At 37.6% G+C, this 14836-nt stretch overlaps 2 protein-coding genes across 2 annotated transcripts; both read right to left on the minus strand.

Annotated features, from left to right (window-relative positions):
* Window positions 1-11346: 11346 nt before the first annotated feature.
* Window positions 11347-12369, minus strand: LOC145677502 (uncharacterized). Its single transcript, XM_081747980.1, has one exon. It carries the CDS (start codon window positions 12367-12369, stop codon window positions 11347-11349), a length of 1023 nt encoding a protein of 340 aa, XP_081604106.1.
* A 282-nt stretch (window positions 12370-12651) lies between these two features.
* LOC145677503 (zinc finger MYM-type protein 1-like) lies at window positions 12652-13827 on the minus strand. Its single transcript, XM_081747982.1, has one exon. It carries the CDS (start codon window positions 13825-13827, stop codon window positions 12652-12654), a length of 1176 nt encoding a protein of 391 aa, XP_081604108.1.
* Window positions 13828-14836: the final 1009 nt, after the last annotated feature.

The following is a 14836-nucleotide window of genomic DNA, read 5'->3' on the forward strand; positions in this document are numbered from 1 at the left end:
CCTCTACAGGAATTTAATACTTTCGGTGATCTTTTTGCTACCCTCGTTGAAAGCATGAGTTCCATTCATCAAGAGAAGTCACGAACGGATTTTGTCTTTGATAGCTACGTAACAAACTCGATTAAGGACGGAGAAAGGGAACGAAGAGCTGCGGTTCAACCAACAACTGTATCTAACATTTCAGCTTCTACTCGATTACCGGTTCAAATGAACAAATTTTGGGCGTCCATTTGGGAGTATGCTTCAGAGCGCTTTGCGATGTTATCTACGAGAACATTTACTTCCTTTGCAAGGAACTACTGTTCTGAGTAATGAAGTACGTGATGGAGGACCAATTCAGTCTGTAACAATCAAATCTGGCAAGTGCAATGAAGTTTTGGATGACGATTTAATGAAACCTACTGAAGAAGCAGATTTGAGAATAATTCCACATATATATCACACACTTAAAGAAGGCTACCAGCAAGTAATCGTAGCATCAATTGATACAGATGTACTTGTCATTCTTCTTTACTTCTTGAAGTTCTTTCAAACGAAAGGTCTTCAGGCTCTTTGGCTGCGAAAATCTTCAAAAGAATGCATACCAATTCACACGTTAGCACGAAAAATTGGCAAATTATGTGACGTTATTCTATCATTTCCTCACAGGTTCTGACGTCAATAGTAAAGTGGGGACCAAGTTTTTGGCCTTGAAAGCAAATCCTGAAAAGTACCTTCTATATTTTGGCTAGCAATTACCTGCAAATCCTGATACACTTCGACTAGCAGAAAACTTTCTTCTATAGGTGTTAAAGCCTGGGAGTCCCTCTGCAACATTTGATCAGCTACGGCTCGAACTATTTTCATAACCAAAGACTCCAAATCTGTTATCACTACCACCAACAAGCTTTTCATTAAGTACACATCTTCAGCGTAGCTTTTTCATGGTTAACACTTGCTCTTCTGTATTGAGTTAAAACGCGCCACTGTTACCAGAACATTAGGTTGGTCAGTGGATGACAACGGTACAATAATTCCAGACTCTTATTTAAAATTCCTCCCAGAACATATCTTGATTACTTGTGGCTGCAAAATGAAATGTTCAAAACGTTTTTGCTGTATCTCCAACTTTCTGTGTTGCATAGACTTCTGCAAGGGCTGTGAATTCTGTGAAAATCGAGAGAAAAATAACTTCTAGCTACGTTAACGAATTTAAGAGAGGTGGGTGATTACATAAACAAAAGTATAAAATTTTAAATACTATATATATAAAGAGGTAATTCTTCACCTGATCTATTTACGTAAATATTTTCCAATAATATAACAACATATTATATCATTCAAAAAGGAAAACATCCCTCTCGAATAATGTCTCCTTGATCCCAAGAACATTATCAGTGGTGTTTATTCGAAGAATCATGAATAATAATACAACAAGGTGTTAATAATTTTCTACTTCTATTAGAATTGCAACGTGTGTGGTGAAGCAAACACGAAACCACGGAAGTTTACATCCTGAAAAATTTCGCGCATCTGACTATATTACATTTTTTTGTGGAGATAACTATTGGAAGATTTTTGTCCAAAATTGCGTCCTTGTATAGATGATTGTTGTAAGTCTTCGCCAAAAAATCGCTGTCACACGAAAGATCACCGTTTGGACATTATGGAAAAAAAATAAAAACAGACTTTTAAAAAAAATAGCAAAAAAGGGAATTTGCCCCCTCTCCCCTCTATTTGAACGGCTACTCCAAAAATCTATACCTAGGTTTATTTCATGGACTATTTAGAAAGAAAACATCCCTCACTTATTGTTCTGCTATTTTACAATCACAATGACAGCTACAATCATTTTAAGAAAAGTCGGTAACAACTCAAAAGGGGCGCCGTCCCCCAAGGATTACGCCCCTGTAGAAAAAAACTGCCCATAAGTCAAAAAGTCTACCCTTGTGATAGTGTTTAGACATGTACTAACAGGATTTGAAGAGAGCCGTCAGACATGACTTTCCTATGGGTCTTATGGACAGGGACTAGACTATTTAAAAACTTGACCTTAATTCAAGATAGCTGCGGTCAAGGTCATACCTATCATACGACTTCCCCCTAGCCTTATACGTATATACATGGTTAGTTCTTTCACTAACACTCCGTTTACAAAGGGCAGTAAGGGACTTCTGCAGTATCTCTATTAACCACATCACTGCCTTTAAATATTATAAAAAATAGAAAACATGCACCATGGCAAATATTTCTGTCATCACAAGTAATGAATACATGTCCTCTAACAGGAAAAGAAAATCATTGAAATCGGAGCCGGACAATTGAATGATCTCCCTTGTAAGCATTCAACAAGTTGTGTTGGGACTTATATGTATTCCCTGGCAGTTTGAGCCGAATTTATTTTCAAATATGAGACTCTTTATTACATGTTTTTCTTTTACTTGCAATATTGCAAATTTGATTTCAAATCTTACAACGTTAATTCCACTCATTGTCCTATGTCAGATTATGATGAAATTTTGCACAGCGACGACAGTCGGGTGGTGCTATAATATTCCATTCTTACTGAGATACGTTTAAATATAGTGCGGAAAGGTAATTAAGAAAACAATTTGGTAGCTCGTATGATATTCAACAGACCGCTGGAGGAATTTCATACGAATTTAGTATACGTAGGCCCTATATATTACCAAGGGAAAAATTTACTGTAGGGGTAAGTCACTGAAAGCATCACTGGGAGCAGGGAATAGCCAGGCGAAGGGTTCGCGGTCTGTGGATCTGAAACTTTGTAAAAATATTTATAAGAATTGAGGTAAGGTTTTGTTGCACTTTCTGTCCTGAAAATAGTTCGTTGACAAATGGATTAAAACTCCACAAATTCCGAAAGGTTACGTTTACAACAAATACTTCAAAATGCAAAATTGGTATTGAATTAATATTATAATCAATAATAAGAATCTGTGATGCAATACCACTTGAATAGCTTCGGCCTGCCTACGGAATTAGCATAAATAAAGGGGGAAAATTGGGACCATGGCTTCCCACAGCGGGGGCAAGGGGTCGAAGTTGCCACCACTCTGGACTTGCTAAACAATTTCGGTTCTTTCCAGATACGTGTCAAAATACGTTAGATTTACTTACATACAATAGTATTGAACGTATTTACTGTAGCTATGCAAGGTGCGTAAATAATAGCTGTTTTTCATTAAATATTTCAGGACCGCTATGACACAAGGGGTCCCTGGTTCGATCCCATCTCACGTTAAGTTGTTTCCGTAGTAGACAAACACGGTGTGGTGGGTTTTCTTAGGGTTTTCCCATTTCCTCCCACCCTTTTGATTCCACCATTTCATTATTTTCATCATCACTGTCTCCCTTAGCCTACTCCGCATAATCCCGGGACGTAAACCTGCAACATTTCATTTTATATTATGTATTATGTGATTCAAGGTCTGTGTATTCGCAACTTAGGTTACGTCATGTTTCTCAAAAAGCACTTTCAGTGACCATACTTCCTAATGCATGTCTCAATTGAGTTTCATGTGACAGAAATGTCCATCAAAGTAAAACAAAGTGAAATTTCACCACTCAGTTGCAAAAAGGATAAAATAATATAAAGAAACTCGAACGTGAGACTGCTGCGTGGAAAACAAGGAGTTTTCTAATACGCCATTACGACACTCCACGACACATTTAATTTATATTCGTTTGATAAAAGTAGCGTACTACTTTCCCACAAATATCACACGACTTGTTGCCTCCCAATTGCAATTCACGTGGAAACGTATAATATTTTTTCTCACGAAAATGAACAATGTCAGCAACGTCTGACGATTAGGAAAGAAAAACAGAAAACCCAAACCCAGAACCAACCTAGCACCTTCGGAACTTGAAACAGCCACTCTAACCACATGACCACGAAACAACTACTCCGTAGCGTCCTTATTCAATTATATCCAGCAAATATTTCCAACCGCAAAATTATCTTTTTCACATAACAAACAGCGAGGGATCATTTTGTATATTGGGCACTTACATTCATAACATGTAATACAATCAGCTTGTTAGCAATTTTATGTTAGCTATTTTATCATACTATACACGCTTTCTGTTAAAACACTCAGAATTCTGCTGCGAGAAAAAAAAAACGAAACAGTAGTAAAGAAACAGAATTGTCATCAATCACAATATACAAATCACGATGAAAAAAGATTCGTAAGTTCATAATGTAGCAACGAAGCCCCTCGCAACATGTGTATAGTGTGGTGGTTAAACCACCTGACTCCTGTTCGCCGGACTCGGGTTCGATTCCACAGATGTGTAGCTTGAATTTTTTCCTCAACAAGAGGACATCATTCTTGAAAATATCTGCATCGTAATGCAGAAATCCGTCAGTTCCATGCAGAAAAATAACAATGCAGGATTCAAAAGTGTCCTATTCAACAACGATAGTGTCCAAGCGGAGTTCAATTACCAGGCATTTCAGACATCTTACCAACATATCTGAGTGAGCTATTACTGGCCTCCCGTCCAGTGATCTCATCAATAAAGTGAAAATGACAAAATGAGCAGAGGCAAACAGTACCTTCAAGTCATTTATTTGTCCATGTTTCCTTTGTAGAAAAGTTATTGGACAATTGGCTGTAAACAATATTACCCATATAGTTTAAAATAATTTGATTAGTCCATCATTGTGGTAACTTTGCGTTTCGAACGTGTAAGGGGTGGTGGTGCATTTTGTATCAACAAATTGGTTTCCAACATTCGTCAATGTTCGCATTAAGCATGTATGTAAGTACAGTAAATGAAATATATATTGGCTGCACTCTTGTAGCCGTTTTCAGCTCTTTTTCAGGCTAGGTTCCAATTGGGTAACGTAGGATTCGTAAATGAAGCTCTCTTTCACACATACACACACACCAAACACTCTTACTGCCCAGTACCTGGTTATACCACTGCTTCATATCTGAGTTGAAAAATAACCACAAGAAAATACATCTCGTATACGGTTTGAGCAGCCTACAATTCTCAGGGACGACGTAATTATTGTTTGAGAATAAGGAAACAACAAATCTGCCTCGGCGATTCGTCCAAGACATTACCTCTAGGTTTGAAACATTGTCCAAACTCCCCTGACGAAACGAGTATAGTACAAAAGGTTGTTCGTTCATATCCGACCAATTTGACATGTACTAACGCTTAGATATACCGCTCTGGCACAGCCCATCATGTTCATTGTGGACTATAACAAGACATCTCCGTTTTCACTGCAACTACCTGTGGCGCAGCACAAGCATGGGAATTCTGTCCCACGCCTTCCCACAAGAATTCCGTAGATGCGCTGATGACTATGTTGAAGACGTCGTTTCAACAGTCAAAATGCGCATAAAATCAACTGGGCTGATATCTGGGCTCTTCATAGAAATATCTCCAAACTGAATGACACGAATTCCTGAGTCGTCTGCTATTTTCTGATAAAATGTAGTAATGTTCTGGTAGTATGACTCGAAGTCTTATTCATATGGCTCATCACTTGATTCGCGTCCATTTCATACAATTGTGGGATGACTCTCCGGTAGATAGGTGTCCGAATGGTATCTTGGAAGTATCTGGCATTCACTTCACGCTTTTGTCCACCTCGCGTATTATCAAGTTATCCCCACATCCGAATCTCGTAGCGACCGCAAAGAAAAGAAGAAAACCTTCCCTGTGGAGACGAACAATTCCGATGCAGCCTTTGCCATCCATATCACAGCATGTGATCGCCCAAGTGTGACCATCCGCAGTGAGATGGTCAAAAGACTCATCCATTGTGACGCCTTTCTTCCATTTGGAACACGTCAGGTTCTTGTTCATACAGTTTCATGCAGTTCGTCATCGTTTCGGAAATATAACGCAATAGAAGGTGGTATACATGGGCCTTCCGCACACACTTCAATCAGAGTGGCTTGGGAATTGTTTTGTTCACAGCTGAGGGTGCGAGGTGAAATTCTTGACACATATCACATTGAGTTAGGGAATTCTCTTGGCACGCCAATCGACGGATCCCGCTTAACACTATGGGTGTCACTCTGCTTGCAGCCCTTCTGTTGCTGATTTTCATGGGTGAATGTTTCGCAAGGGGTTCCTGTTGTATGTAACGAGCCACAATACCTATCGGAGTAGTCTCCTCGAGTGTTAACCCCATTCTCCGGACACATTTTCACAGTACGTATGCACGAAAATAGGGAAAAGGGCAATAACATAACCCTACCAGCACCGGCTGCTTTCCGTCGCCATTTGGTAACAATCACACACCTACAAGGTCAAACGCAGCACTACTTCCACCAGCAGACACATAGTTCCAGCATGAAACGCCACGTGGCAGCACCACATCACAAATTGTTGGGTGTAAGGAAAACAATCTTCTGTATATAAAATAAAAGTAATGTTTTGCATTCACAACGATCTAATTAGACTTGCCGTGCTGTGTGGATTCGTGTATCCTATATATTCCCATGGACATAGAAAAGTGTAGGCTACCGTGAAATGCTTTGGGTTCCATTTCATTCTGTTTCACTATAAAACTACTCATTAGTTTAGTGGATGCCGGTTGCAACAGCCGAGTGGTCTCGGGCGTACAATAATAATAATAATATCTTAAAAGGTTTTCTATCAAGGGGCGCCTTTCCGTACTACCATACTGCATAATAATTGAATAATTGTCCATTCAAGACATTATTAAGTAGTTCATTGGAGCAGCCAAAATATGTGACGGGAAAATAATTTCTTTTGGTTGTTATTTTTATTACTATACATTTCTATATCAATATTGTTATTTCCATCAATCACCTTAATTTTCTGATCAACCTGACTTGCACTATTTAATAAAATGCGACGTGAAATTTAAAAAGAAAAACTATTAAAAAAATAAATATTATGTAATTTTCTGTACATTTGTATAAATATCACATGCTATGCATATTGAAAGAAATGTTCTAATTTCTACGAAATACGTATTTGTTTTCAGTTGGTTTTCCTTTGTTTTTAGTTTGTGTATAGACGTCGGGAGATTGAATGTTTACATTCTACAGATGCAAAGACTAACAAAGATGTTTCATACGTACCCTACTTAGTAATGTGTCTATCACCCATCGTTGTCCAAAACGTCTTGCAGTCGCTGACGCATGCTGCCAGCTAGCCAGCTGCATATTTCGGGGCGACGTCGCAGCGATTCCCAAACGTCAAACACATGTTCTACCAATGCTTCCTTTGTTTCTCTTTGACCTGGATCCCAATCTCTAACCATTATGACCCAAAGGTTTTCAATGGGGCTGAGGTCAGGTGATTTTGAAGGCCACTGCAAAACTTTGATATCTGGATGTTGTAATAACCAATTGCTAGTGTGATGCGCAGTATGCACACTGAAGTATTCATGAATACGAAATGTGGATACTTCTTCTCGGGGATATATTGCCCTAAAACTATGAAGTAAATGTGTTTCCAGGATTGATGTGTATTCCTCGGCATTCATCCTTGGAGCTGTCGCGATCAATTCTCCGACTCCATATGCATTCATCCAAACCGAAACAGACACGGATATTCTTCCTTGTCTATGTTGTTGCAAAACATGTCTAGCGGATAATCTTGTGTTGCTTGGTCGCAAGACGAAAAGCGAACCTCTTTCGTTGTTGCAGAATACTTTTTCGTCACTCCGAACAAAATTGTGGTTTCCAACGTGTTGCTGGAGGAATTCTAGTCTTACCCGGTGACGATCATCCATTGACACCTGCACCAAAAGAGAAAATTTACTATTAGTGAAGGTGGTCTCATTTGTTGAGATGCTGTATTACAGGACCCGAAAGTGTATGAGAACATGGACATTTATAGTTGTTGCTGTGAAACAAGTGTGCACTCCCCTCATGGCAGTTGTCTTGTATCTTTTCAATTTCAGTATTGTAATTTTCTACTAGAAATCACGGTCTATTATTGTTGAACGGCACTGCTTTCTTGAATAGCCATGGTTTTCAGAATTGAAAGTTGACGGCCGAAAGGCAAGACGATGTGGAACGAAGTCAATGAAAGTGTACAGAGATATTGTAGGCGCAAAATGAGGGAATACGTGTTTCGTCCACTCCTGGGAAAAAAAGGTTGGGTGTAGCACAGAGCTCTCCAAACTTTTGATCACGAAATATCTAAAGTACTAATAACACTACGTCAGAACTACACTTCTGTCCAGAATTTCTGTCACTTTACTTTAGAAGTTAGTTCACTTGACTTTAAAGTGAAGGATATTATGGAATTTTTCACTTCTTTCCGAGGATGCAATAAATGTCGTCGTCATGACTCTGTTTTTATTCTGGCTGCTACATAAATATGAGAAGGGATGTAATGTAGTAGGACCATCACGTGGCTGTTTCATCTCTAGGGTCTACCAAAATCAATGTGATTTGGTTGCATCCTCTTGAAGACTCTGTTTCCATCCATGTATAGAAAACTACGTTTTACTTGCCCTACTGATTAGAATTAATCATGACGAAGAGATTGTATAACCACATTTGTCTGGAATTTAAAAAATGTATTGCATTAATCGACTTCTGCTGTAACTCTTCGAGAGCATATTTCGACTTCTGCTAAAACCTTATGCTTTCGGCTACTTCTACGCACGATACATTTCGCATTTTCCTAAAACAAAATTCACAGGATGAATTGATGCCGTTACAAAGCATAACTAATTTTTATTTATTATTATTATTATTATTATTATTATTATTATTATTATTATTATTATTATTTTTTGCATTTATCGACTTTTGGAGAAACGCTCCCCATATACGTTTTATAATGCAGAAGTTATTGCCTGACAATTTTTTTGAACTTCTTTTCGGACATACTAAATACATCTACTGCACGAAATTAATCATTTCGTTATATGAAACACACTATCTCCAGAGAGGAGACTCATGTAATATGTTAGTTCTTGCTCTTCTACAATAGAATATCCTAGTGTTTGCTGTTCTAATCTTCCCTAATAATACTTCTGAAACTAATTCTGAACAACCAATTTTAAGGTTTATAATTTATGTAAGAATAACAAAAAAAAAAAAAAAAACCACCCATCTCCTTTTTCTAATGTTTGAAAACTAAAATTCGTTACTAGGTCTACATAGGGGACATACTTTGGGTAGAAACCAGTTTCTTGTATGCAAGCATTTTTAAAAATTTCAACTGTATATTTTCTATTACATCAGAGAATTTCATGACATTTGGTGTTCAAATACAACAATATTCTAATTTTGACCTCACACACGAAAAGTATAACCTTATAAATGTTGATTTCTTCTAGAAATCTTGTCCTATCGTATAATTTAAACTTAGGTTTCTATATGTACTACTCGTAGTAGCGTCAATGTGTTGAGCAAAGATTAATTTGCTATCAAATATAACTCTTTGTAGATTCTAATGAAGTTTCACGCAGTCATCAATTGAACTTACTTTGGAGTATAATTTGATACTGCCGAAAAAAGAAGTTTTAAGTCAGAGGAATATCATTAATAACGAGAAGAAACAATCGGCCACCTAGATTAGATCCTTGAGGGACTCCCGATAGAGTATTGAACCTGAAAATAACCGGTAATATCAAACATCGTCTAGTATTATTCCACTGGAACTCTCTCCAGCCCTCTGTAAAAAGATTTTTTTTAAATCTTGTAATTTAATATTTTTATCGTTATTTGTATATTCTATGCTGTTACTATGTTGATGTGTATTAAGTTCAAACTAACCAAGAATAGCGCTCGATTTCGATAATTCACAACCATGTTTTCATTAACTTTTATGTTTTAACTACAAAAACCAATCACTTTTAAAAAAGTGACATAATACTAACTTCTTTTATCTTACATTATGATCTTACATTCCATATTTAAATCTAGGAATACAGAATAAACTCTGGTCACTTTTCATAACACAATTAAAGGGGGCGCCTGGAAATTCTCGCCCCGGGCGCTTACAACGCTGCTATTATTTGCTTCAAAAGGAATCAAGAGTTCCTCAAATACTGAATTTCAATAACAGCAACATACCTTGTTCACATAATGTTCCTCAGAATATTAATCATGCTACAAAAATGTTCTACAAGCCTCTACTAAATTAATGGATAAACTTTGAGAGAGAAAATCTAGAGGACGTTTTCACTTATTTCTCTTCCTAATAAAGAATAAAATCAATTAATAGGATACTTTAAAATAGGAAGAGAACAAAGACTCCTCTGCGGAGAAAGTACAGAGGTGGAGTCCCAACAGAATTTTTGTACTCGCTTTCAGTTTAGTAGAACTTCAGCGACAAATTTGTTGGGATTATTATGTTGTGGGAGGTCAGTCTTTTTAGAAAAAAATCTGGTCGGTTCATCGCCTTTATGGTATATTACCTTGTGGAAAAGTAATGAAAAAGGAAGGCGTGAGACGTGCCAGTGGGCAAGAGACAGAAGGGCTCAAATACTCGTGGGGTCCCTGAATACAATTAACTGACTTCAAGAAGGAAGAAAGATTCGCAGCTCTTTCCCTAGAGAGAAAAAAAGGAAATAAAGCTTTATATTTATTGATACTATTTAGTATTTTCGTATTTGTCAATCCCTTCTTAAGACACGAGAAAATATTCAGTTCTAATGAAAAAGGTACCGGTAAGTCGTACCGTTGCATACCGCCAGAAATAAAACACTATATATATATATATCTATATGGATAACCAGGGCAAGAGTGAAAATGCTATTGACGAAGAAGTGGCAACGTCGGTAAACGAGCAAATATTGAAAATTAGTTCGGAATGACACATGTCAGAACGGAAAAAGATGGCGGAAGATGGCAGGCAATTATTGGAAGATACCTGAAGCGGGGCAAGAGTGTACGGGGTAAGTGTCAAGTTCACACTTGCCGCTTGTTTAAAGTTGGGTAAAGAAACTGTAGGAGCCAACATGTAGCATTGAGTGAAACACATTTGCAGAGGTAAGACAGAAGTTTGCGGCTATTAGACTACTAACAAAACGTTTGCATTATCGTTTAGAATTTCGCAACCCGAGTTGTTGAGCATATGTCATGTCGCACGGGAACACAAAAGAAGCTAGAAATTCACATCAAAGTCATCCACACTCAGTGGCGGATTAAGCTTTGTCGGCGCCCTAGGCACAAACTTAGTGTGCGCCCTTCTCAAAAGAAAAATAGTATTTGCAGTATTTTAAGTCTATTATAAAATTAGTTAATATATTGAAATAAACAGCGAAGGATAAAAATCAATAATAAAAGCAATAGGCCTAGTACAGACAATTCATTTTATGTATGCTATACCTAAAATTATGTAATGTATTGAGAAATTAAATTCACCACTCACCAGTCATAAATGAAGCTGCTTCCGCCTCACTTTGGTTGCTGCAAACTCATGTATAAGTTCTTCAAAGTTGATGTGTCCATCAGTCAAGATGTCTGCTTCAATGTGGAGAATAGATAACTCGTTCAGTCTTTTATTACACATAGTTGAACGGAGATAAGTCTTCAGTCTTTTTAGAGCCGAAAACGAACGTTCAACTGAACGTGTTACAGCAGTACACAAAAATTTTCTTAACGCAATCTCTACATTTGGAAACACAGATTGCAACTTTTCTTTCCGTATAAACGCTAACATTTCTGCTGGTGAGTCACAGATTCCTCTGGTTTTCAGAAGTCCCGCAAAATGCACGCATTCATTTGGAAATGTTGATTCTAGATCGGTTTCATATGCAGCCTGAAGGTTGGCTGCGCGCTCAGAAATGACACAAGAAGAACTTTGCAGAAATTTACTAAAAACCATAAAGTTGTCAGACATTATTTTATAGCTTTCCTTCCTTCTAATTAATTCAACGTGCAATTTATCAAGAATAGGAAGAAACACTTCAACTTTAAATTTTTCTCTTCCTGTTAGAACAACCTCATCGTCTCTTAGTTCATCGGCTTGAATGTTACGTTTTCTAAATCTTTTATAACTACACTCGTAATCCATATCAGTTTTTTCCATGGATTTTTGCTCATAAGAGTCGAACATGTCACGAAGAGAAGTTATAAAGTTCACAAGTGATTCAAACAAATCATGTACTATTGTTAAATCTATGTTGACACTTTGTAATTTCACGGTGACACTCTGGAATCTCTGCAGTATATCATTCCAAAATGTGATCATGAAAGCTGTTTCCAGCCTGTTTAGTTGATTCAAGAGGGATAAGGCCTCATTTCGAACTAGAGGTTTTTCAAAAGGATCATCACTTACATGAGTAAGGGTCTGAATTAGATTATCCCAGTTTTCATATATACATGTACAAGCCTCCTCTCGTGCTGACCAACGTGTCTGTGATAAAGATTTTAGTGTTTTCGTTCCTGGATACATTAAAGAAGCAAGTAAGTTCCAGCGTTTTGTTGAACTGGAAAAAAAAATTGTAAATATTTTGAAGCATAGTGAAAAAAGCACATGCTTCCCTACAACTGCTTGCTGCACTACTTCCGACCAAATTCAAAGAATGAGCTGCGCAGGGCACATAATACGCTTTAGAATTTATTTCTTTAATTCGAGCCTGTAAACCTGTATATGCCCCCGACATATTGCTGGCATTGTCGTACGATTGACCTCTGCAATTAGAAAGGTCAATAGAATGTCTGGTCAAAATATCTATTACAGCTTCGCTAGATTTTCAGACTTGTGTCCTGGATTTGACAGAAACGAAAGAAACCTTTCAACAGGTTTACCCTCTTCATTCACATATCTTAACACAAAAGCTAACTGATCAGTATGCGAAATATCTGGAGTTGAATCAACTATTATGGAGAAATATTTGCTTTGTTTTATGTCATTAATAATTTCCTTTCTCACTCTATCAGCAAGTAGTTCAATAACTTCATCACAAATTGTAGAAGACAAGTAGCTTGTATGACCTTTCCCCGGATTTCCATACCGTTCAATGTGTTCCGCAAGAAATGGATCAAACTCGGCAATAAGCTCTAAAGACATCATGTATTGCCCGTTGTGCAGAGAATTGAATTTTTCTTCGTGACCACGTAAGGGGAGCCCGCGACTTGACAACTTCTTTACGACAGAAAAAACTCTTCTTAAGACACTGACCCAGTACGTATGTTCTGTCTGAATATGTGATTGAAAATGGTTCTCCAAGGTCCCAACAGATTTCTGCCTTGTTAAGAGTGCCAACTCACAGTTTTTGTGTTCTTCAGAATTTTCATGTGATGCTAGAATATTTGAAATGTTTTTCCAGTCTGAAATGCCGTGAGTTGCGATCTTTGTCTTGCCTTGGAACAACCTACATGATGCACAATAAACGGCGCCAGGGCTACAAGAATATACCAAATAATTCCGCAAAATCGATTCGCCATTTACAAGTTTACGAAAGAAAGCACTCTTATTTAAAAATCTAGTCTTACCTGCTAAGAATCTTTGCGATTTAGAAAAGTTGTTTTCAGTATTCTGATTAATTCCACGTCTTAGAAGAATGTCAATTGTAGACTCACTCAGACACCACTCGGCAGGATCGTCACTAACGAAATTTGCACTCTCATTGTCACAATCACTAACTCCTATGAACTGAGGAGACACTACTTTAACTGCACTTTCTTCCTCCACTAAACCCACAATATTGTCAACATTTTTCGTTTCACAGAGTTCATCCGATGTAACCGCTTCCACTTCAGTTACTGAACTGCTTTCGGAAATCACTTGTTCCTTTCGCCTAAAAAATGAATCCACTGTACCAAGCTTTTTCTGTAAGGTTGCTTCTCTTTCACGCTTTTCGTTTGCAAGTTTACGATAAGCCGCCCCACTTAATTTTGTTCGCTTCATGCTGCTGGATAAAAAAAAAAAAAAAAAATCGCAAACGCACTAGCAACCAACTGAATGCACTAGAAAATACAGTAAGACAAAAACTAGTTGCATCGAATTAGATATCTGCTTAATTATTTATTGCAAAGCACAACTACTCGTCTGCTTATAACAGTAGCTCCGAGATTAATAACACCGTTCAAAAACAACCACTTTTGTGGCACATGCGAAAGATGCACTGACTCAACAGCAATCTCAAAAATGACCAACTGTGTTTTATTTCTTTTTTATTTTTCTTTCTTTCTTTTCTTTTCCTTTTTTTTTAAGACTGACATTATACAGGCAATGCGACTATGCCAGTTTCAAACAATCAGTCTTCTTTGTTCCTTGGCCATGGGTTTCGCAAGGGTGGTGAGAGACGACGGTTTATTTACAAAAACAAACCAGCAAGGTTGGGTAGGTGGCTTGCATTATTGTCATTGTAAGCGATAAAAGTCCAGCACGTATTAAAAAAACAAAGTGATTGACGCCTCAATCCGAATCTGAAGGAGGTAGAGCAGACAAAACATTTCTCGATAACACATATGATATATACGATACGCCAAGGTTTCTTTCCTATGAAGCGAAAGTGTTGCAAACCATTGATTTGAAACATTGGTTTCAAAGGTCTAAATTGTTACTATGTACGTAAGATTTTTCTATATTCTGGAGAAAAGATTTGCCGCCCCCAAGAGTTGCCGCCCCTAGGCACGTGCCTAGTGGGCCTATTTAGTAATCCGCCACTGTCCACACTCATGGGTACGCGAAGCCAATTCAGTGGGAAATTGTTTTTAGATACACCAAACGGTGAAATGAGAATTTTCTGTATCATATGCAACGAGTGGTCTCACGAATAATGTTCCAATCTTAATCAAAGGAAGTCTGTATACGTGTGTGACCACTGTGTGCATCGCAAGTAAAATTTTTATGCGTGATGAATGTTGAACTGATTTCTCCTATTTACATATTTTGTAAAATAACATGTATGATA

Source organism: Thermobia domestica, unplaced genomic scaffold, assembly GCF_964235325.1.
Source record: "Thermobia domestica unplaced genomic scaffold, izTheDome1.hap1.1 HAP1_SCAFFOLD_960, whole genome shotgun sequence".
In the NCBI taxonomy this organism is placed as follows: Eukaryota; Metazoa; Arthropoda; class Insecta; order Zygentoma; family Lepismatidae; genus Thermobia; species Thermobia domestica.